This window comes from Hemibagrus wyckioides, linkage group LG22 (assembly GCF_019097595.1).
Source record: "Hemibagrus wyckioides isolate EC202008001 linkage group LG22, SWU_Hwy_1.0, whole genome shotgun sequence".
NCBI lineage: Eukaryota > Metazoa > Chordata > Actinopteri > Siluriformes > Bagridae > Hemibagrus > Hemibagrus wyckioides.
The window spans coordinates 10,106,825-10,130,608 of record NC_080731.1 but is presented as its reverse complement, the minus strand read 5'-3'; the positions used below and the strand labels follow the sequence as shown (position 1 = coordinate 10,130,608).

The following is a 23,784-nucleotide window of genomic DNA, read 5'->3' as shown; positions in this document are numbered from 1 at the left end:
ATGATTTTTAATGTTTCTAATGGTTTATTAAGCATTCTGTGTGTTTAAATATTTTTATACTAATGAATTTATTTTATGCCTTTTATTTAATTCATGGTGTTTTTTGTGACTGTGTTTGTCCCGGGCGATGATGTGTGATGCGAGGATTTCTTGGAAGTTAAATTAACCACATATCTGTACAATTTCTGTGCTGGTACAATGAATGTAAATGGTCAGTTGAAGAAACAGATATGTTTATTAATGTAATGTCAGGGTGCATGAAGTAAACTTGAGAATTTCTGTTGCTTCTCAAGACATTGATGAGTGGAAATAAAGTATTTTTTACGTTGCGTTCATGAAATTTTACACTTCCGTTTACTGTTGTCCTCTCCCTCCATCCTTAGTTTTTCTGTAGGAACAGATGGGTCAGGATCAATCAAATAAACTAATTTAATATACAAATTTAGCATACTTAATGTAACAATGTTAAATCGTATGAGACGTATTAAAAGGCTCAATTTTAAAAAGAACAAAGTGTATACAAATAACAACAATCCCACCTGCCATTTTGGTATTGCCAATGGCAATTAGTCCTTGGTAGAGTTCCTTGGCTGGGCTTCCCTGAACAACTAACAATCCATGGAGCCAAATGAGTAGCATTCGGTTTCCATGCTCCTGGTAACTGTTAGGACCTAAAGACACATCACCAGGTCTCTGGGTGTTAAAGAATTAATCAGTCTACTGGAGTATTGATCTGTTGTACACTTTTCTGGACACAGCCTTCAAGAACCTGAAGATTATAATCTTATTTTCTCACTGCACTTTATGTACAGGAAAACACACTGTTGTGATGCACTGAGATATTTGGCAGTTGGTTGTCTGCTTTGTCACGTGGTTCTCGACTACATTTATTTGCAAAACAACAGAATGTCTAGCAAAGACATCTGGCTTGCGGGACTAGTGGAGGTGAAACTCGATGTAAGACAAATGCAATACTGTTACACACCATTTTAGTGATTCTTTTATTAATGAAAGTTATTTATATCTGCACTTTTACAATTTAAAGATAAAGTATTTAGCAGGTGCATTACAGATAATGTTAGAATTAATATGCAAAATACTTCCTCCTGCTAAATAATGTTTCCTCACCTGTCCACTGCTCCTCAATGGCAGCAATTTGCTCTTCAGTAAAAGCCCAATGCTCTGCCAGCTTCTTCCACTCGTTCTTGCTGAGAAGGCTGTAGGCCAGATTCCACAGGGTATTGCGCACCTGTTTCGTCTCAGTGCGGCGGTCCGGTTTAAATGTTAGTGAAAACTCATCATGAAGGTCTTCATTTGTTTCTGCATTAGACTAATACAATAAGGTCCGAGTCTGAGAAAGGCCAGGCGCTTAAAAAAAAACACAGGTGCTGAAATAACACAGCTAGGCCAATGATTCAATATTATTCCCGGACAGCCTCTGATTGTTACTGTCCATGTTGGTTAGTTAATTGCTTATCAAATTGTGTTGAGGAGCCCCAAAGCCAGACAAATCTGATGCACTGACAGTGTGATATGACATCATATGTGGTGTGAAATTACATTAATCACTCATTTAAATTGAATATCAAATGTCATTTCAGGACATTATGAAAGGCATTATCGGGGAAGGCTTCTGTTCAGTCTCAGCGGGACTTTTTGAGTACTCACCTTTTTCCAACTGAAGTATCTTTCAGCTTTGATGATCATGTCTACAACGATCACTGCATCAGCTCTAGCCGCCACTCCCAAGGCTGTTTTACCTTGCTGTAGTTTAAAACAAATAGCTTCATTAAAATGCCATCATTTGGAAATGCTTGGTGTCTTCATAAGGATTCAGGTGTGACTTACCCTGTCTTTAATCTCCATATTTACACCAGCTTTCAGAATAATCTCAATCACATCCACCTTGCCCAGTTCTGCTGCTATGTGGAGTGCTGTCTGGCCCAGCTAAAGGTGATGAAGGAATAAAGTCACATCAATTCATTCTAAATACAAATGTCTACAGTTACAATGAATGGATGGATGGATGGATGGATGGATGGACAGACGGACAGATGAATGGAGTAGAAATAGTAAGTTAGAAAGGAAGTGAATGTTTGGAATAAAGTAAGTATGTTTAAAGGGAAAGAGGGAGGGGCATTTAAAAGAAATGGAGTTTTGAAGGAAGTTTGAATGAAAGGAAGGATATTGAGAAAGAAAAATCAAGACCTTTTCACACATCCACCAGGAAAGCCACAACTACGGATTCCCCTGTCCACTCTCACATTCACTGATCATTACCCCTAATACTTCAATACATTCTCCCCTTACATCCTAAATGGCTTCCTTATTCCTAACACCTCCTCCCATTCTCACCTCTAATTGTTCCATTAACAGGGCTACCCTTTAGGGGAGGATACAAATTTGTGGAAAACTTCCCTCAGACTGAAGAAGCTGCTCAGAGAAGTAGTGAAACGTTTCTATCTAACTAGAAGAAGTCCAGTTTTCTTAACTCAACATCCAGATATTGAGAGAGAAAGTTATTAGGCAGGAAGTAATCTTAGGAAAGTAAGTAAGAACAGTGAGGGAGAGGAGAAAGTATATTGAATGAAGGATTAAAGGATGTGGAAGGATAAATAGAATGCATTTTCTTTAAGAGGGTGTTTGAGTTACATGTAACTTACATGATCTGTGACATCAGGGTCACAGCGAGATTCCAGCAGAGATTCAATCACTGTAGTGTAACAGTTCTTCACTGCTAAGTGAAATGGTGTCTGTAAATGCTAAAAAACATTATAAAATATGAGAACTATCTATTCTATCTATAATATGAGAACATCTATTCTATTTGCAGAATTCACACAAGTGGTTAGAGTCCTGACCTCAACCCCACTGAACACCACTGGGATAAATTGCTGAATGCTGATTTTGCACCACCTCCTTGCCACTCAACATCAGTGTCTAACCTCACGAATACTCTTGTGGCTGGATGAGCACAAATCCCCATGACCATGTTCCAAAAAATCTAGTGGAAATCTTCTCAGAAGAATGGAGGTTATTATAACTACAACAGGGGGGGACCAACTCTGTGTAAATGCCTTTGGTTTTGGAATGGCTGCATATGGGTACAATGGTTAGTTGTCCGCATACTTGTGGCCATATAGGTACTATATAAGTATTTTTGGCCATGATAAGTAGTGTATATACACGGATCCGCCATAACATTTTTGAGCAAGTTTGAGGGCCAAATTGTGATGGCTAGACGACTGGATTAGAGCATCTCCAAAACTGCAGCTCTTGTCGGGTGTTCCCGGTCTGCAGTGGTCAGTATCTATCAAAAGTGGTCTTAAAGAATCAGAGACTGAGTGTAGTGAATAAATTGTTTTAGTGATTTACTTGGTTTTGAATATTCATCTGAACGCCATGATCAAGAAGCAGCTTGACTACTGGCATGTAGCCCTTTTCACACACACAATGGAGAGGGGATGTCCTGTTCTGAAAGCAAATATTGAGAAAGAATTATGATTATGGTGAAAAGGTTCATTTATGGAATCAGCTCATTTAAATACTGAAAAAACAAAGTCTTTGAGCTTTTACTGCTTCAGAAGGATTTCTTACATACTGTAGTGGGAATGTTTGGATCACAGTCAGCGTCTAGCAGAGCCAAAACACATTCCTCATAAGCTCCATCAGCAGCTAAATACAGTGGTGTTTCGCCAGCCTGTCAACAAATGGTATATATAAAAAGGCATTCAATCTGTGTATTATACTGTAGAGATCGATCTCAATGCCTTCTTATTATATACGACACAAAGGTATTCCAATACTAATGACAGTTCAGTCAAGATTGTTGTAGATTTCTCTCTACTTACATGATTGACTTCATTGCGGACCTCAAAATAATCGAGCAGCAGCTGCACAGCACCGAGATGTCCATTTTTAGCAGCAAGATGCAAAGGTGTGTTTCCTTTCTGCTGAGATTTGGGTAAAAACATTGTTGCGAGGTCATTTTATTGACAGCCTTGTCTTTTTATGCACAAATTTAGAAATTTATACCTACACTATATGGGCAAAAGTACTGTATGTGGACTCCTGATCACTGTTGTCACAAAATTGTAAGCATACAACTGTCCAGGATGTCCTTGTTGTTTGTAATGTTATAATTTCCCTTCACTGGAACTAAGAGGTGCAAACCTGTTCCAGCATGACAATGCCCTATGCACAAAGTGAGTCCTGACCTTACCCTTAATGAACACTGAATGCACCCCTAGCGTCCTCGACCGACACTAAAGCCTGACTTCACTAATAATCTCGTACTTAAAAGAGCAAAAGCCCATCTATGTACCAAAATCTAGTGGGAAAAAAATCCTTCATAGAAGATTGGATATTAAAGGGGACTATAGCCGTAATGGGATGTTCAACAAGGACATTTGAGGATGATGGTCAGGTTTCCCGAAACTTGGCCATACAGTGTACGTGACCAAAGATAATCAATGAATTAGATTTGCTACACAAATCATTACATATAGCAAATTCCATAACAAATTACCTTTTTATATAACATTCCCATATGCATTTAATAATTTGATATAAACTACAATGGCAGAATCAACCATATATCTGAGCTGTTTATAATGAAGGGCCTTTCTGTAAGGCAGAACCCACTCTCTTGGATACTAACGAGACTCTTATATGTTTCTGAGTGATGTTTCTAACAAGTAATCAGAAGTCTGAGCTGGTTAAAGGAACAAAAAAAATGCAAAGATTTTATAGGAAATGTGACATAGACCTGGTTTTCCTCCATGGTGGCCATTTTGTAAGGCTCCTCCATCATCATCTGCAACATTCGCACACAGCCATGCTCTGCTGCTACAGCGAATGGCCTGTTTCCATGCTAACACACATCAACAAATGTTACTGTGTAACTGTGCCACATCCAGGATTTCGGATATGTTAATACAATACCCTACACTTTTTTATTCTGTAATGACACATTTATTGTCTTCAAGGAAAAAAAAGCAAATGGCCTAGTATATTTTTAATGTAAGTCTTACTACTGGTATAATTAAATGGATTTAATGCTCCTAATAACTAAGTAATAATTGCTGTTCATCAGAAAAGGCTTTACGATTAAATGTGCAATGTTTCTGGCAAAGGTTGAACATAAACATGAGATGCAATTAAAGAGAAATGGATAAAAATGCATAAAAAGACACGCAGTTAATGCAAATGGTGGAAAAAAAGTGGGTTTACATAATCCTCCTACAAATGAGAGTACAGAACCAATTAAAAGAAAAAAACCAACAGACACTAAAATATTTTGCCAATTAAAAGATTTGCTTTAAAAAAATCTTTATTATGATTTTTTTACTTAAAAGTTATTGGAAATGGGGCACTGTAGTCAAAACCCAGAAAACCACTGATTCTTATTTTGTGTCGTTTTTTGATACGAAATTATTGCTTCTGATTGGCAGATCGGAATAAAAGAGTAAACTATGATGTCATACATGGTCTTCTTTGTCAAGTTCTTTCATTTGAAGATCATCGACAATGTATGCCACGATGTCAGTGTGATTGTTTACAGCAGCGCAGTGCATGATGTTCATCCCTTCCTAAGGGCAGAATGGACATGCTTTAACCTAGAATGCTAAAATGTCAAAAATATTCTTCTACAAGAAACATGATACTGATAGTGAATTTGGATTTAGTAAGATGATCACAACCTTACCATGTTCTCAACCCTCTGATCAGCACCACCCTGCACAAGTAGCTTCAGGATTTCCAAACTGCCAAACCATGCAGCGAGGTGAATAGCAGTGACTCCAAACTATGTGGGCAGATGTAGGATAATATAACATTGGATGCAGTACAGCATGTCCTCAAACTCAGTGTATAGCTATGAGTATTTCAGTCTCACACTGTATGCCATACCTTGTCCTGCAGGTCTAGTTTTGCTCTTCTTTTAAGAAGTAGATCAACAGCTTCTTTGTTTTTGCAGGCCACAGCATAGTGGAGTGCAGTCCGATGGTGCTAACGGGCGACAAGTATGGTTTAGAAAGTTCTAGATTCACATTAATGTACAGTAAATACCCAATGTCAAGTTTCCAACAAGCAGAATTTCCCTTAAAAGCTTCTTCTGAACATCCACTCAGAAATACAGGCTATTCGAGTCATTGCTTCCTAAATGAATTCTATTCTGAACACCCTTTTTAGGGAAACACCTTGTTTTAGGTTTCTATAGAGAGTCTTTATGAGCTCGTCCGGATGAATGAACCAAAGAAGACTTAACCTTAAGAGTGTACAGCTATCAAATAACATTATTTACTTCTAAATAGCATCAGCTTCTTTCTTTCATTCCTTTCTTATAAATAATGCTTACAAATGTATCTTTACCTTTGGGATGTTAGCTAGGTAGCCATCTGTCCAGTTAATATTAACTATCTGGATAACTAGCTTGCTGATAGTTTGTTAGGAAATATGAAGGTACAAGTGAGTCAGCTATTAAGTAGTGGAGTGAAATGCTGCCTCCAAGGCAGATAGGTGCTAGCTAACTAACAACAATAAATGGCAGCAGTTTTGCCTCTGAGACAGATATGAGCTGACTAACAATAACAGATGGCAGCAATTTTGCCTTCAAGGCATCAGAATTGTATTGATTGGTGATATTTCACATGAGCTTTATGGAATACAAACAAATCATGTTATTGACGTACCACGTTTTTAGCATTAACATTCACAGCCCGTCCTAAAAGCTTCATGGTTTCCACATCGTTCCTTTTTGCTGCTTCGATGTATTCTTTTTCGGTCTCTAGCACTAGAGCAAAGAAGCAAACGACTAATAAACTGAGCCATTTACTTTAGCTGTTTGGGCTATCTATATACATATTGACAAGAGTACACAAAAACAGTATTTGTTTTGGGCGTTTACTCTGTAGACGTCTTGGAGCCAGTCTTGTGTGACCATTAATGATTCACACAGCGAGCTGGAGAGCCAGATATTCTCCTTTATTTGTCATCTGTGAGTTGGAAATTCCAGGCAAATGAAGCATGAGGTAAAGTCCACTTCACAGCATTGTTTTATTGTTGAGGTATATTATGCAAGTACCAATCAAATCACTAAAAATACATAATGTATGTAAAAAAATTATGTTACAGCTAACATATACTTTTTGGCATATACCAAACCTACATCCTGTCAAAATAACAATCAATTCAACTATAAAAAGTTAACTGTTTCATGCTGCTTCTAAATAATTCAACGAACTGTGCATTCCAGTGCAAGTGTACTTACACATCTCCACATTATCGAAATCTGTGTCCGCCTCCGGCTCTTTCTGGAGGACGAAATCCGTGAAATCTTTAACATGATCTGAATTCATCCATGTTTTAGGATTCAAGTTTTCCTTTTTCAGCAAAGGATTCGTCATTATTCTGTTTTTCAAAGCCAAAATTCTATCCTCCATGGTGCTCTGTATACCGCAGAAGCTCTTTGCTTTTAAACAGAATCTGTTATGAAGCGGTCCGGGTTTATTTGCTGTAGGAAGGCTACACCCAAGGAAACTTACACAAAGTACATACAGGTAATGTTCATTAATTGGGGATTGTACTGAGAGGCTCAGCAAATACTTTTGCTCTGAAGTGTGAAACAGGGTAGTGAGAGGGAATACCGGGAACTCTATTATTAAATAAATCATATAGACATTCTACAAACTTCTTCCTACATGAAAATATGTGTGAGAATTTGCCCTTCAAATGTGCAACTGTGTTGTGAAAGTATTGATGCAAACAGGCATCAGGAGAAGAATAGTTTAATTTTTTTTTTACACGATAAATATAAATCTATAAAATATTAAATATGCTGAATTCCAGTACTTTCAATAATTTCAAACCATTCAGGATTTGCTTTCATTAAAAATTCTAAATCACACCATTTAACTGTCCTTCTAGGTTTCCACATACAGTATATAGTCCAATAAAGTGCTTTGACTGTAACAAAATACGTAATAAAATACTTCTTACTGCAAGGTACGCAAGACAAATGTGCAAAATATATCACAATCAGATTTGATAGAGCTTCATTTTGTCCACATCAGTTTTTCCATCCAGAATGGAAGTTCTCAGCATCACATCTTGTCTAATGATACATTCATTTATCATAATGCAATATTCGTTATTTCTTCTTCTGACAGCACACCACTTCTGACAGTCATACCTGTAATTTGAAGTAGCAGATACAAACACCAAGAGTTAAGAGGCAGCATTTTACAATTTCTGATTGCTGGTTCCCCTGAAGAATTGATCAATGGTGTGTCTTGTGCTGATGGCTTTGGTTTTCTTTGGTGGAGGAGGTGGTGACGATCCTCGTCTGCAATTAAAATATGTGAGCGCAAACACACAAAGACATCAGTACCGAATAAAGAAAAATTATATTCATATATCCTGAAGCTGTGTTCTTATTTACAGGATATTCATAGCTACCATGGTTGTACAAGGAAAGGGACCTGACCTTTTGCTCTTTCCTCTTGCAGTAGAAGATTTGTCACGATCTGCAAAATATTCAACCCACATATTCAAATAGCACAAAAAACAGAAACTAATCAAACTACACCAATCAGGCATAACATTATGACCAGCTGCATAATATTGTGTTGGTCCCCCTTTTTACTGCCAAATCAGCCCTGACCCGTCATGCACTGCGTATTCTGACACCTTTCTATCAGAACCAGCATTAACTCCTTCAGCAATTTGAGCAACAGTAGCTCATCTGTTGAAACGGATCACACGGGCCATCCTTCGATTCATTCGATGTGCATCAGTGAGCCTTGGCCGCCCATAACCCTGTCACCGGTTCATCACTGTTCCTTCCTTGGACCACTTTTGATAGATACTGACCACTGCAGACTGGGAACACCCCACAAGAGCTGCAGTTTTGGAGATGCTCTGATCCAGTCGTCTAGCCATCACAATCTGGCCCTTGTCAAACTCGCTCAAATCCTTAAGCTTGCCCATTTTTCCTGCTTCTAACACATCAACTTTGAGGTCACAATATTCACTTGCTGCCTAATATATCCCACCCACTAACAGGTGCCATGATGAGGAGATATCAGAGATCAGTGTTTTTCACTTCACCGGTCACTGCTCATAATGTTATGCCTGATCGGTGTACATTCCAATACTCATTTATAGAATATTACTCAGTATTATTAAGTATTCATCTAAGACACTGACCTTTGTCTTTGGATTCTGACTGAGCCAATGGAGGAACAGCTTCTGTAAACTCCAAAAGCACTTCCTGGTTAAGACACATGTCCACGTGATGGTTGAAAAGAACGAGGTCATCAGTATCCTGAACCTGATTGCACACTGGACATGTCAAGGTGGAGACTTTTGTGTCCAATGATTCACTAATAACTTCAACTGAGCTAGCTGTTTTGTGGAAGGCCATAGATCGGGAATCACTCCTGTCTTCACGAGGCACGAGAGAACGCTTTTCGTTTGCACTTTTAAATTGTTTAAAAAATGGTGTTCTACAATCTGAAGGTGCACCGTTTTTAAAAACTGGTGTGGAGGAGCTGGTGTAAGGGCTTTCATTATTTCGTTTCAATGGTGAATTTCTGCTTGCTGAACTTAAATCTGTGACTTTATGACGAAAGCAATCTTTTATTGCTTCATCCTGCTTGCTCAATAGATTCTCTTCCTCACACACATCTTGACCTCCATCTCCGGATGTCCTCTTATTGTCCAGATCACCGCAAAGGCATTCGTCTAGATGTTGGTTGAATGATGTAAGGTTTTCAGTTTCTATTTGATTAAAGCACACAGGACATGTAAAACACTGCAGCATATTTGAAGACTGTGTTTTTGATCCTCTGGACAAACTGGAGTCAGCTTTGGATGCAGATTCATCTTTATGGGGAGGTTTCATCCATGTGCATGTCTGATTTTCTTCTGCTTTGTCTACTGAGTTATTTGTTGAGGCTGTGGGTAAACATTTCAATATTTTGTCTGTGTATGGTCCAGATGTTTCTTCTTGTTCATGCTGCTTTTGCAGCCTCTTTGCATGGGCTTTTTGGAAAAAAGTCTGTTGCTGAGGTTCAGCTGTGCTGCCAGATTCGGTCCGCCACTTACTGAATGGCTTGGATGTCTGTCCTATAAATGCAGGACTTTTGGTCTTGGGACACTGTTCCTTTATTGAACTGACACTGGAACCTAACTCACTGACTTGTTCTGATTTGGATGGCTGGACTGAACTGTTTGAGTCTGAGGCTATCTTCAGAAACCCCTTAATGCTTTTCTGCTGGGGTTGTTTATCATCAGTATTGACGAAGCTTGAGATCCGGACACCTAGTAAAGAGAGAGAAAGAAGAATACGATAAGAGACGATTTGAAAAGATTTTAGTAGCATTACAAATGAATAAAAATACACACACACACACACACACAAATGGCACTGCTCTTCATGTGCAGAAAACATAAGCCACTGAAAACCAAAACCTACTCGAAATCCTGCTTGATCGCTTTAATGGAGAGCAATTAGCAGGGGATTGCATTTTAGGAATTAAACTGCTTAAAAGCAATCCATGCTTTGCATTTCACCGTTCAAGTCCCGCTAAGATAGAAACGCAATCACACCAGTGGGGGGAAAAAACCATGAAATGTCACACAAAAAATATTACACAATGAAAAGCAAAACCAATGCATTTCTCTTACAGCCGTAGATCTCTTCAGTAAATCTATCAACAGAGTAAGGCTTTTCTTTATTTTATTAATTTTTTTTAGAGAGAGAATTAAATGCTGACTTTACATTCTTTCATTGCTGTAACTGCAGTTTGCTCTGGGAGCATTATGTTCAGACATGACCAGAGCTCTTAAATTTGATCCAACAGATGGAGAACCCTTTTCTAGTGCTGGTAATCATGTCATTAAGAGTAATTACTTGTTATTATTCCTCTATTTAACGATATGAAAAACTGGAAACTGTCAACAAAGCAGTTAGAAAACCTACCCTTGTAATCTTATGGCATTGAAAAGAGGTGTTAATAGACATAAAAAAAAAAATTTCAATAAATAACAAAAGCAAAATGAAAATGTCATTTGTGGATAAATCGAGAGCATCAGATTAATAAATGATGAGACATAACCGAAATAAAAACAAACAGCATACCCATTAATCTCAGCCTCAGGGGTAGAGGGGTGACATTATCAATCTCAGCTTTCAAAAGCTCCTTAGCAGCAGCAAAAATCTCGTGTTCAGAGCACACAGCACACTGCAACGTGAACGCTCTGGTCTTCACCTCAAAGTTGACATTCTTCAGTTTTAAAGTGACAGTTTTACCCTGTGTATGAAAAACAAAAAGTGTATTAAGTATACTGCTGTGTTTGTGAATGTAGGCTTCACTTTGAAATTGAATACTGGCAGCTGAGGTAAAATATATATATATATATATAGCACCCACAGTGTTCTTTAGCCTTACAGCTTCTCACAGGCACAATATAAATCTGATTAATGTGACACTGTACCTTGAGGCCCTCCCTCTGCAGATCCTTTGCCAAATCGTGACAAAGCTCCCTGCACAGTGAATACTGCTCGTGTACATTGCTCATCTCTGCAAATGTCCTGCCATAGAAAGCAGCATGGTTCATTGTAGTTTATTACCCTTACAGATTATATTCTGTTTTCAGATGCTGGCTTCAATTTTAGAACCCTGAAGACATTTTAGATGTCAAAACCGTTCTGTAAAGGATCAAGTTACCTTTCTGTGCTCATGCTTTTTCTCTCAGAATCTCTGCAGACACAAAGACAAAAAAAAAAAAAGTATGTGAGTAATAAACGTGCATTTAATGAATACACACGTAAGGGAATATGTGAGTGAGTGTGATTGAATAAATATGAGTATAAATGAATGAGTCAGTGCATGCTAATATATAAGTAAGTAAAATAATATAAGTGAATATTTGTTTAAAAGTCTAGTTCAGATCCCAGTGGCGTAGAATCCAGTTAAACATGTAGAATCAGGGCTGACTTAAGCAGAAATCCCAGATCTGCTCTTTCTTTTTAAAGCCTAATTCATCCTTATATACATTTTTTTTTTTTTACACGCTGGCTATAAAGCGGAAGTCGTCAAGGAGTATATTTCACGTTCTAAATTCCTAAGAGCAGGAGTAAGTCTTGGCTGCGTTTATTTATATTACAAATGAAATCTGGCAGACCAAGTAAGTCAGTGCAAAACACCTGTCTATGTGAGTAGAGCCCATTCCGAGGGAAATCTGGAGGAAGTGATGCCAGGTTGTTTCAGAGAAGAGCAATGAGAGCATCGCCATCTGCTGTGTAAGCTGGGAACAACTGATGATTCCTAATGCAGCCAGCATCTTCTCAGTCACTTTTCCGATCCCAGAGACCTGCAAAAAATGAAATACATTTAGCATTTTCATAGGCACCATCCTGGCAGTACTGTGTGTGTAATGATTAGAGGGCAAAAACCTTCCGAACGGGCAGCTCTTGAACGAAGTCCATCACAACCTTTCTCTCGGGAAGAATTCTGTATTGACCATTGGGCTTGTTTTTATCGCTGCACACTTTTGCGAGCATCATATTCGGTGCAATACCTATTAGAATAATGAAACAAAATCCATCAGGGCTGTTTTACAAATCACGTTATGTCCAGTATGTTTAAATAAAATGCAGTCATTTTTTGTATTACCAGCGCTTGCGGTCAGTCTTGTTTTCTGCTCGATACGAAAGCGCATCTCCCTTACAGCTTCTTCAGGACTTGTCCCAAATACCTCCACCTTCTGATCAGTCCCTGGCACAACAGGGGAGGAACTTGGACTGTCCTCAAACAGCACAGGGGACAGGGTCTCAGGTTCATTCATCTCTTTCACTGCAATATAAGGGGGAAAAAAAAATCATTCAGTTTCCTAAGTTATGACACATGAGGATGCTCTATTTGCAATTTAGAATTTCATAATGAATGCAGTCTTTCTAATATTTTATGCAATAATACACACGCTTAAGAGTCTATAGTGCTACTTATCAATTAATTAATATGTAATATATATTAATACGCAATAGTTACACTACCTCCAGTGGTCTTCACTTCACAGATCTGATGTGTTCTCATAGACTCAGGCCAGTGCTGCCTTTGCTGCAGATGTTCAGTGATATCCAGATAAGCTTCGTCTAAACTCACAGGCAAAAAGTTGGGATCATAGTCTGCAAACACCTCGCGCACCTTCAAGACAAAGCACAGAAATACAATAAACTCTCACAGCAAGATGTATTAAACTTTTAGGCAGAGGAGATTGGGACAAACAGTGCACATCATGCTCAAACTTAATTGAGACCATTACCTGTTCACTCACTGCTCTGTATTTGCCAAAGTTGGGTGGAACAATGACCAAATCTGGGCAGAGCTTCTTAGCAATGAAGCCTGGCATGGCAGCACGGACACCGTACCTCCTGGCATGGTAGTTTGAAGTGGACTGAAAATGTTAAAAATGTTGTTTGTTTAAACATTTAAAGAAATATGCAATAATTACCTTTAAAACCTAGTTCTGTCAACATTTCCAATCCATATTCACCCTCCACCACAAGCATATTAAACATCATTATAAGGCAAGTGAACTGTGAGATCCTACCCACAAACACAGTGATAGTGGAACAGAATAACAGCGCTTAAGGGCCTCCTGGGGTGGATAATAGGTGATATTTGTTTATACAATAAGGAATCATTTATCACTCTGGCTGTTTATGGATTAGATTACCTATTCCCAATAGACTTCAGTGATGTCAGAGCAGACATAATAATATATAACCAGGATCCTCACCAACATGCTCATGGATCCCACAGCCATGGGTTTCTCCTTCAGTTCTGGACAGTCTCTCATCTCCACAGCAGCATAGAATGCATCCATATCCACATGCACAATCACCCTCCCCAGGTCACAATTCCTTTCCAGATCAGCTGCTAGCATCTCCACCTACAAGACATAAAATTATAAAGCACAGTCACAGAGCAGGTAGTTTTGCTATCATTTCATCCTGGGTGTATTTCTGGTATAGGCTGCGATCCACTAAAGTGGTGACAGCAGATTAATGAACTATTAAGACAGAACAAATCTCAGTTTACAGATGTGTCTATTCATGTAAAGAATTATTCAAAGCAACTTATCTCATATACAGAATACAATCAAAACTAATTACCTCTGCTTGTGCTTTCTCTATCTGCTGTTCAGTAACCTTAGCTTTATACCGCATCAACTTCTCAATGCGCTGGTTCACCTGACGCTCCTTTTTCAGTTCGCTCTCATAGAATCTGGATCCCTGCAAACCAGATACAGAGTTACATCACCTACAATGTAAAGTCCCACTCTGTTTTCTTTAAACCTACAATGTGTTTACATCTGTTAAGCTAAGTATACTTTGCAGATATATACCTGCTGGCTGTAATACACCCGTATATAAAAAAAAAAAAGACCAGAAAATATTGTTGCAACTGATAACACCCATAGCAATACCACACACACACACACGTCTGTGTAATTGCTGTGCTGAAAATGGACCACAACCCAAATTCTGTGGTCCCATTTCACTGAATAGTATATCTTATACCTACAAAGTGCACCCATATACACCGATCAGGCATTATGACCACTGACAGGTGACATGAATAACGCTGATAATCTCTTCATCATGGCACCTGTTAGTGGGTGGGATATATCATACAGTAAGTGAACATTTTGTCCTCAAAGTTGATGTGTTAGAAGCAGGAAAAATGGGCGAGCGTATGGATTTGAGCGAGATTAATGAAGGGCCAAATTGTGATGGCTGGACGACTGGATCAGAGCATCTCCAAAACTACAGCTCTTGTGGGGTGTTCCCGGTCTGCAGTGGTCGGTATCTATGAAAAGTGTCCTTTAAGTGCTGCAAGTCCTTTAAGTCCTGTAAGTATCCTTTAAGTCCTGTAACTCACAACTTACAGGGCTTAAAGGATCTGCTGCTAACATCCTGATACCAGATACCATAGCATACCTTCAGGGATCTAGTGGGCTCCATGCCTCAACTAGTCAGGGCTGTTTTAGCAGCAAAACGGGAACCGACACAATATTAAGACAGGTGCTCATAATGTTATACCTGATCGGTGTAGTATTTGTGTGTACTGACAATAAGTGCATAGATTTAATATAAAATAAAGGCTCCTGTACTACATGCAGTGATCAAGTCTAAATCTTGAACAAAGGCTGTGCACCATTATACAATAGAGACATAGGAAGTTCACCAAACCTTGGACGTTTCGAGAATAATCTTGTTGATTTTGTCCTTGTCGAGACCTTGCATGCCTGCCTTGTTGTCATTGAGGGCCACTCTGGAGAGGATGCTGTCCTGTCCACTGGACTCCATCTTCAGCACAACAGCTGGAGCTATTCACTTTTACTTTAGAGATAATATGAACTGAAAATAATTCAAAACATATATATATATATTCCAATCAGAGATATAAACATCTAATATGAAAGTAAATGTAAAACATACCAAGACTGTTACTGGTTAGCTAAAACACAAAAACAAAACAAAAAAAAAAACAAAAATAGCTGTAAAACAGCTGAACATTTTGACACTTCAGTTCAGTCTCCGCCGCCATTTTCAAATTTCTTCGTCGAAAACAAACAAAACTGTGCTCTGGTGCCACCTGCAGTACAGGAGCAAAACACTGGTTACAGCAAGATATAAAACAGAATTTATTTATTTAGGGATTCCTTCACAATATTCATTTATTATTTATCATTATTATTATTTTGCTTCATAGCTTTATTAAGTATATTAACCCCTGAAAATCTTTCATAGGCATATTAAACCTGCTAAAATACTCCATCGCTGAAATGTTTTATCTGTTGGCCTAATTATTAATCATTGGCTTTGCAGAACATACAACATGTAATTCAGAACATTGATTAAAACTTGTATTTCTATATACACTATATTGCCAAAGGTTTTGGGACACCCCTCCAAATCATTGAACTCAGGTGTTGTTTTCCAGGGGTTGGGCTTGGCCCCTTAGTTCCAGTGAAAGGAACTCTTAATGCTTCAGCATACCAAGACATTTTGGACAATTTCATGCTCCCAACTTTGTGTGAACAGTTTGGGGATGATCCCTTCCTGTTCCAACATGACTGCACACCAGTGCACAAAGTAAGGTCCATAAAGACATGGATGAGCGAGTCCTGATGGATGAATGAATTCGGATTAATTAGAGTGGAGGCTGCGAGCCAGGACAAAACTGAGACGTCTGCCTTTACATGCACATGAATGTAATATGGAGATGGCCCGCCCTTTACAGCTATAACAGCTTCACCTCTTCTGTGAAGGCTTTCCACAAGGTTTAAGAGTGTATTTATGGGAATTTTTGACCATTCATCCAAAGGTGTTCTATCGGGTTGAGGTCAGGACTCTGTGCAGGCCAGTCAGGTTCTGTAGTTCCTCCACACCAAACTCCCTCATCCATGTCTTTGTGGTCCTTGCTTTGTGCACTGGTCTACAGTCATGTTGGAACAGGAAGGGGTCATCCCCAAACTGTTCCCACAAAGTTGGGAGCATGAAATGTCTTGTTATGCTGAAGCATTAAGAGTTCCTTTCACTGGAAGAAAGGGGCCAAGCCCAACCCCTAGAAAACAACACCTGAATTCAATGATTTGGAGGGGTGTCCCAAAACCTTTGGCAATATAGTGTAATGTAAGTTACCTAAATTGGAAGTTACATTAGTTTGTAAACAGCATATAAAAACCTAAAAGCAATGTTCCCTGAACATTAGATCGTAGTTACAAAAAATATACAGTATAAGGAACATAGATGACTAACTAAACAAAACAGTACCCATAGGTGGCGTCATTGCCTTCAGATGAGACGCCAACCAGTTTTTATTTTTTATTTTACGTGTGTTTATTTATAATAAGCTTTATCATGTTACATTACTGTATTTATATTACACCATACAGTATTGAATGTGTTAAGTTACAGTTTTAAAATGTTTCACTGGCTTTCAGATTTATTTAGTTTATCAAGAGTCCTTTTAGTCCATTTCAGTTGTTCATTTATCCATACAGTCACTGTGTATATATTGTAATGTAATTCTGTTTTTGTTTTTCTGTGATGGATTTGTCCATAATAATGTATTTAAATTGATTATACTGTAGTCATCTCATCCTCTGTGGTTTTGTGCGCAGGCACAGCATGACTTCACCGCTTTTAAATCTCTTTGATTCGTTGTGGTCAGACGTCTTTTCTCCTTTGATTTTGATATCTCAGCCATAAATCTGCTCAAATGGTCTTCTTTTAAACAGAACTCTGTTAGCACAGGACTGCAGGAGCCAAGCTGAAACAGGCAACTATGTGTTTAAGTGTAAACTAAACAACTTAAAGGCCAAACGTACCATCCTTTAGTGCAGTATTAAGTTAGGACTTACTCATCCTTGTAGGTAATTATTTTCTTTAAAGATACATGAGTGCAACGTACTATCAGAGAGTGTTGACATAATTCTGTCTCAGGAGAATTGAGAAAGTCAGTGTTTTGCTGTTTCCCCACACTGACTTGCCTACTGATGCAAAAAACCTTTTTGTGACCACAAGCTTTTTTTCCCACCCATAATGCTGAAATTTTTTATTTATTTATATTTTTTTGCAAGTAGCATAACCCCTATAATTTAGTAAATTTGACATAATGAGAATTGGCCTTTTTCCACATGGTGCATGTTTCTTAAATGTAAAAATGAAGTTCACAAGTTGCACAGATCATAGTATCAATACAACAGAGATACTAAACTGCATGGTTAACAAACGTCTATCTATCAAAACCCGAAAATTACAGAGAGAAATGAAGAATAACCTCCCCAACAGACACAGAACAAACATGAACTTTGACCAGTCATTAATGCCATACAGTGTGTTTCCCCTAACTGTCTTACACTTGAGCCTCATCTGCTATTGTGTGTCAGGGTCACTTGTTTGCAAACTGTTTCATCCCACTCAACTTTGTTCTACTAAAGGTTTCTGTAGAGGTTTAGAGAAACATGCTGTTCTTGACTGTATGCCAGGTGATCACAAACAACTGATAACTATATCTCACTGATAACTAAAACATTTCTTCCAGTTTTCTCAGGTGAATTCCTATCACAGAAACATCAAATGCTTGCCATCTGAACTCTATAACCTGGTATGCATCCTCTTTTAAAAACCCTATAGTCTGAAATAAAAGGCTTCAGTTCAGTTTTTGATCGTTTGCTAGCTAAAATGTCAAACTGTACCCAAAAGTTTTCTCTCTTCCTGATTTCATTTCTGTGCCTGATGCTGTAGTGAGGCAGTCTGTAACAATGAAGCGCTGTTTACACCAACCTCAAACTCTACCTCTCACAAACAAAAGATTTAATTTACATAACAGTCACTAATTGTTCTCACATGTACTTAAACAGTAATCACCGGACCCCAGCTCATTCATGCCATTATATGACAGCAGCATAATGCATAAGATCATGCAGATATAGGTCAACGTTCACATTAGCTGTTATAGCTTAGGTGCCTTCTGAGATGCCTTTCTGCTCACCATAGTTGTAAAGAGTGCTTATTGTATCTACTGTGGACCTTCTTTCAGTTGAAAACTAGTCTGGCCATTCTCCTCTGACCTCTCTCGTCAATAATTTCTGTCTGTAGAACTGCTTCTCTCAGGTTGCTTTTCACACCATGTGTAATCTCAAGAGACTATTGTGCATGAAAATCCCAGGAGATTAGCATTTTCTGGAACACTTAAATCATCTTATCTGGCATGAACATCATATATCATGGCCAACATCACGGAGATCACATTTTCTTTCCCCGTTTGATGTGAAGATTAACTGAAGTTCTTGACCTGTATCTGCATGTGTATATGTGTTATATGCACTGCTGATCATTTCATGAATGATTAAGTGTACAGGTCTGTGCATCCTAAAAGTTGGATTTGAGTAAAATGCCCTTACATTCACTACTTTTGCCTGTTACTCACAAACCCTTCGATGTGAATGTGAGGCGAAATTAATGCCAATGAGAGCTTTGTGTGTATGTGAAATAACCAAGATCATGAAATATACTTCTGTTCTTACTATATATTAAATATTGAATGTATTAAAAGAAAATAAACTTGTTGCACTGGTTGGTTATGATTTTTTTTTAACATAATACTGTTTGTTGCCCATTGGAGTGTTTCCAAATTATGTTTCCTGGAGTTCATATGCATTGCAAATATTAGTGTATTACCTCGTTTTAAACTCACAGAGATGTTAGCTATTGAATCAGGTGTGTTTGGAATAGTCAGGATAGGAAAATGTACGAAGGAGCTATATTTGAACATTGTGAAACATTGGTTTGCTGTTGACTTTTAGCACAGTGCTAAAATGCATTTGTAAAGAAAAATGATTAAAGTGCTAAGAAAGACAAGTCGGCAAATAATGACATAGTAGCACATGATAGACTGTTCAAATCCTTCTCTTTTTTTTCATTTGCACGTCTTTTTTGGCACAATACAGGAGACTGACTCTTGTCTGTAGTCACCTGCCGTATAATGTGACACCTTCTTGTTGTTTCCAAAGAACAAAATCCAGCTCCTCTGGATTTATCTCACTGTCTGTCATAAAAATAGCATTTTCTGTCATAGCATTACACTGAGGCATACAAAGAGGCATTTGGCATTACATTACACTCTATTTACAGGCAGGATAAAGTACTAAGCTTGATAAACCTACTTTTAAAGACAGCCATAGAATTTTTTTGATAGATTTGAACCAATTGTTTAATTTCATTTTGACAAAAAAAAAAAAACATCTGTATGTCTGTCTCCTTTGGTTTGTTCTGTTGTTATTTAGTTCTGTGGAAACTATAGTATTGGTCAAACATTTTGTAGTGACAGATCCCTTCCACAGACCTTTTAATTAAACCAGATATTTATTATATTTTATGAATGCAATCAAAATATTTTATTGTATATTCTTCTATTCTTCTAATGTAATGTATTTAGAAGTTGGACAACAAAACACCTGGTTTTAGACCACAATAATTAATCATTATGGTGTAGGGCACCCTTCTACTGCCCATACAACCTCAGTTAGTCTTGTGAATGACAGATACAGGTCCTGCACAGTAGCCAAAGGGATTTTGAATCATTCACTCTTGGCAAACAGTGACCAGGTCACTGTGTGATGCTGGTGGAGAAAAACATTTCCTGATTCACTTCTCCAAATCATTCAATTATATTCAGATCTGATGACTGTGCAGGCCATGGGAAAGATTCAGCTTCACTTTCATGCTCATCAAACCACTCTGTCACCAGTCTTTCTGCGTGTATTTCTATGGTGGATTATTATCCTGATATCTGGCATCAACTTCACGTTACAGTGCTTGAACCATTTGGTGCACATGATCCTCCTGAAAGAGTCCTTGTGTCTTAGTGACTAAATGTGACTTATAAAAGGTTCATGAATGTTTGGAAAAAGGTGAATCTCACCACAATTATTTGAAGATTCAAGTAAACACAGTTCTGGAGAAATACTGCCTAACTGCTATACCAGTTACTACCACATTCTTTACTGCTGTGCTGCTAAAAATACATCTTTCGTAAATCTGATGTCGTCAAGAGATTGCTTTCATCAAAACATGGAAATCAGCTATCAGCATTTACCTTCTGTACTGTTGTGTCTGTATTTCTGACAAAGTGTTTCTCAAGCAGTTCATTATAACGTCATATGCACTCATTGCTGATCATGACAGAAGCAGAATCAACAGAAACCAATGCTGCCACCCACATCAGACCTTGTTCTTGGGACAGATGGTCCAGCTGTCAAATAAGGATCTATCATTGAGACTACCTTCATGGAAATCGAGTCCGCAGTTCACTCCAGTTCCCCATATATAGAAATTCTTCTTCTTCTTCTGTATTTCAATTCAATTCGATTCAATTCATTTGTATAGCGCCTTTTACAATGGACATTGTCTCAAAGCAGCTTTACAAAAGAAGACAAACAGAGAAAGGAGGAAAAAAATGATTGAATAAAATTATTAAACTATTTTATCCCTATTTTATCCCTTGCCATTTCCGGTTTGATCTGCATCCTTGTGAGTTCTTTCTTGATTATTGTTTGGCTTTGCTTTTTTCTTCTTCAGCTAGACCTTGTATTAATGCTAATTCTGGACCGCTTCGACTAGCAGTTAAATGCTGTACTGAACAGGGTACATACTATAAATAGAAACTCTGGTGGCAAAAACGATGCTGATTCACTGCTGAGTCAACATTACATATGGAATAAATGATTTGTTCTAAAAAGTCATGACTAGTTGAGAAATCATAATGATAGTTTCGGTCAATATTGCATAACAGCTGCGTAACTGAAATTGCGCAAATATATTCACAAGATTTTCTCATGATTGAAAGAAATTCATAATTCATTGACAAAAATTCATTTGTTCATGCAGTGGACTGCAATAACAATAGAATATCTGAAAATCTTCGATACAGAATGAATACAAAAGGAAGTGAAACCCTGGGAGAAGATGAGACGAAGGAAAATGTACTGGAATACTGAAAGGACTGATATTGGTTAAATGCCACACTAAACTTTTTGATTCTCAGCAAAGTGACATTGTCATAGTGGCAGGATTATTTGTCAGCCACTTAACAACACAATCTTGTGAAATATATTATTCAGTCAATTTTTATTTATATAGCATTTATAACAATGGACATGGTCACAAAACGGCTTTACAGAAATTCAGATATAGATTCAAATTCATCTCCAATGATCAGATGACAATGGCAAGGAATAAAGACAGTAACACTTGAGAGGAACAAGACTCAGAAGGGAACTCAAGCTCAGGTGAGTGACACTGGACAATGTGATTATTGATCATTTCCTTTCTGTAACTGTGTACTATAGAGTTAAGAAATGCTAGCACTCAAATATCTTAAGTAAGAGTCATTTCTGATTGCATTAGAGTTTGTAGTATCAACTATTTAATGACTGAAACCTGAGCATAAACTGTACAGGAGCTGTATGGGAGTTGTTGATGGTGGGTGTTAGGGGAGCATGACATCATCGAGATATCACACACAAATAATATTTACAGTCCTGTACTTTGCTGGCTTATATTTATTTTAACAAAAATGCCACTGTACATGTTTTGGAATTAACACGCATTATAACAAGCATTTTCGAGGATTAATCTTTCATCTCTACTTATGTGAATTACTCACTACAGTTCAATTGGATTAAAGTGCACGCAGAAAAGCAACCCTGTCCAGGGTAAAGCAGCTACTGAAGACTATAGGGATGTGTTGGATAAGTGTAATCCACAGCGTGCTTTGTTTTGAGTTATTTTTCACCACTCTTCACTACTTCACAGTACTACACAGGAAAGCAGTGGTTAAAAAAATTTGTTTTCACATTAGGTGTCTCATGCAACTCATGCAATGTGTCTTTGCAAGCATAGCAATACCATTACCAGTAAACTGAGAGAAACACAGCAATCTGAATTAGATGTAATAATACTAAAAATACAGTTTAGATTATTACATTAATCTAACCCTAACAAAGAGAACACTGCTTGCTTTATTTCTGGCTTTAGAGGCTTCAGAAATTCAAGCGCAATTCTACCTTTTTCCAGCATTCTACCTACTTATGTGATTGTTTTCACTCATCCCCTGAGCTGTAAACTTTTTGGTTACTGTATCACACAAAATGCTGTTGAGAGATTTTGGAAGATAACCTGAGCACATTGTTTTGTTAGCTAGAACGAATAGTGAAACTAGCAATGGTGAAAAATAGGGGTGTGAAATTTTGCCGGTAAAACTATGCTGAACACTTTGGCCACCACGACCACATGAAATACTGTGGCATCTTGTCTTGATCATTTGATGATATTTATCATTTTAGGAACGGTATTTAAAGGTGGTGTATCCTGTACGTGTTTCAAATTTGAGATCTTCTCTGGAAATTTTCATATCCTATGCAGACATTCAGTGTATCACACATTTCATCATTTTCAGATCAAGTGTCTTTTCTTATCTAGCTGAAAATCTGGTAGAAACATTATCCCACTATTTTTACCTCAAGCTTATTTGTCACACTGGTGAGAGCAGAGAGAGCTACTCTTTGATTCTAATCACTCCAAGGTGGTAAGAGAAGCCTTGGCTTACAGAGATTTTGGGTGATTACCTGTAGCAAGTAGTGGTGTACAGACAGACAATTCATTCCAGACTTGCCCTGTGGATTTTGTGGATGTTTTCCTGAAGGCATTCACCTTTACTGGCCTCTACCTCGTCTTCAGTGCACCAAATGTATTGGAAAGCTCTGCTTTGGGGAGGGGCCTGCAGACATAGCTCCATATTTACGCTCTCCGTTACATAAGACTTTTCCAGGAAATGGATTCCATGCCTTTATTTTACCTTGTTATTACATGTAACCAGTTTAGATTCAAGGTAGGTGTCAGGATGTGAGTCCTCAGTAGAATTAGCGCAGGATGCGAAAACCTTTAAGTTATTAGAGAAAATTGATCACAATTTTCTTTCTTTTTGTTTATTTAAATTGCTCTTTTTCTTAAAGGCCTCTTACTAAAGATTCTGCTTGATCATGGACGTTTAGGACACTTTGTGCAGCTTGTACTTTTCTTGAATAATATAGGCTTTGTGTATTTACTCCTAGTTTCTTCTGAATTACAGGACAACTAATTCTCATTCATGTTTTCTATACCTCCCATGTGCCTTCTTAATCACTGCTGATAATATTAATCCT

The 23,784-nt window shown here is 37.9% G+C and overlaps 2 protein-coding genes across 6 annotated transcripts; both read right to left on the bottom strand.

Annotated features, from left to right (window-relative positions):
• Positions 1-251: 251 nt before the first annotated feature.
• On the bottom strand, positions 252-7,673 carry ankdd1b (ankyrin repeat and death domain containing 1B). Of its 4 annotated transcripts, none has more exons than XM_058374812.1 (15): positions 7,271-7,673; positions 6,693-6,793; positions 5,911-6,009; positions 5,708-5,806; positions 5,487-5,591; positions 4,769-4,873; positions 3,852-3,953; positions 3,602-3,700; positions 3,376-3,474; positions 2,664-2,762; positions 1,849-1,947; positions 1,669-1,764; positions 1,129-1,330; positions 540-671; positions 252-388 (listed from the first exon to the last, which is right to left on the bottom strand). In XM_058374812.1, exons 1-15 carry the CDS (start codon positions 7,671-7,673, stop codon positions 333-335), a joined length of 1,896 nt encoding a protein of 631 aa, XP_058230795.1. In that variant the 3' UTR covers positions 252-332. The 4 variants fall into 4 exon arrangements, with proteins under 4 accessions (XP_058230795.1, XP_058230796.1, XP_058230797.1 ...); XM_058374813.1 differs by having other exon boundaries at positions 3,852-3,950; XM_058374814.1 differs by lacking the exon at positions 252-388 and having other exon boundaries at positions 540-693.
• Positions 7,674-8,206: 533 nt separating this feature from the next.
• polk (polymerase (DNA directed) kappa) lies at positions 8,207-23,495 on the bottom strand. Of its 2 annotated transcripts, none has more exons than XM_058374811.1 (15): positions 23,209-23,495; positions 15,263-15,430; positions 14,183-14,302; positions 13,807-13,959; positions 13,330-13,461; positions 13,061-13,211; positions 12,681-12,860; positions 12,461-12,585; positions 12,212-12,378; positions 11,733-11,765; positions 11,500-11,596; positions 11,144-11,315; positions 9,208-10,323; positions 8,486-8,525; positions 8,207-8,344 (listed from the first exon to the last, which is right to left on the bottom strand). In XM_058374811.1, exons 2-15 carry the CDS (start codon positions 15,377-15,379, stop codon positions 8,242-8,244), a joined length of 2,706 nt encoding a protein of 901 aa, XP_058230794.1. In that variant the 5' UTR covers positions 15,380-15,430; positions 23,209-23,495; the 3' UTR covers positions 8,207-8,241. The 2 variants fall into 2 exon arrangements, with proteins under 2 accessions (XP_058230794.1, XP_058230793.1); XM_058374810.1 differs by lacking the exon at positions 23,209-23,495 and adding an exon at positions 15,512-15,981.
• Between the last annotated feature and the right edge of the window lie 289 nt (positions 23,496-23,784).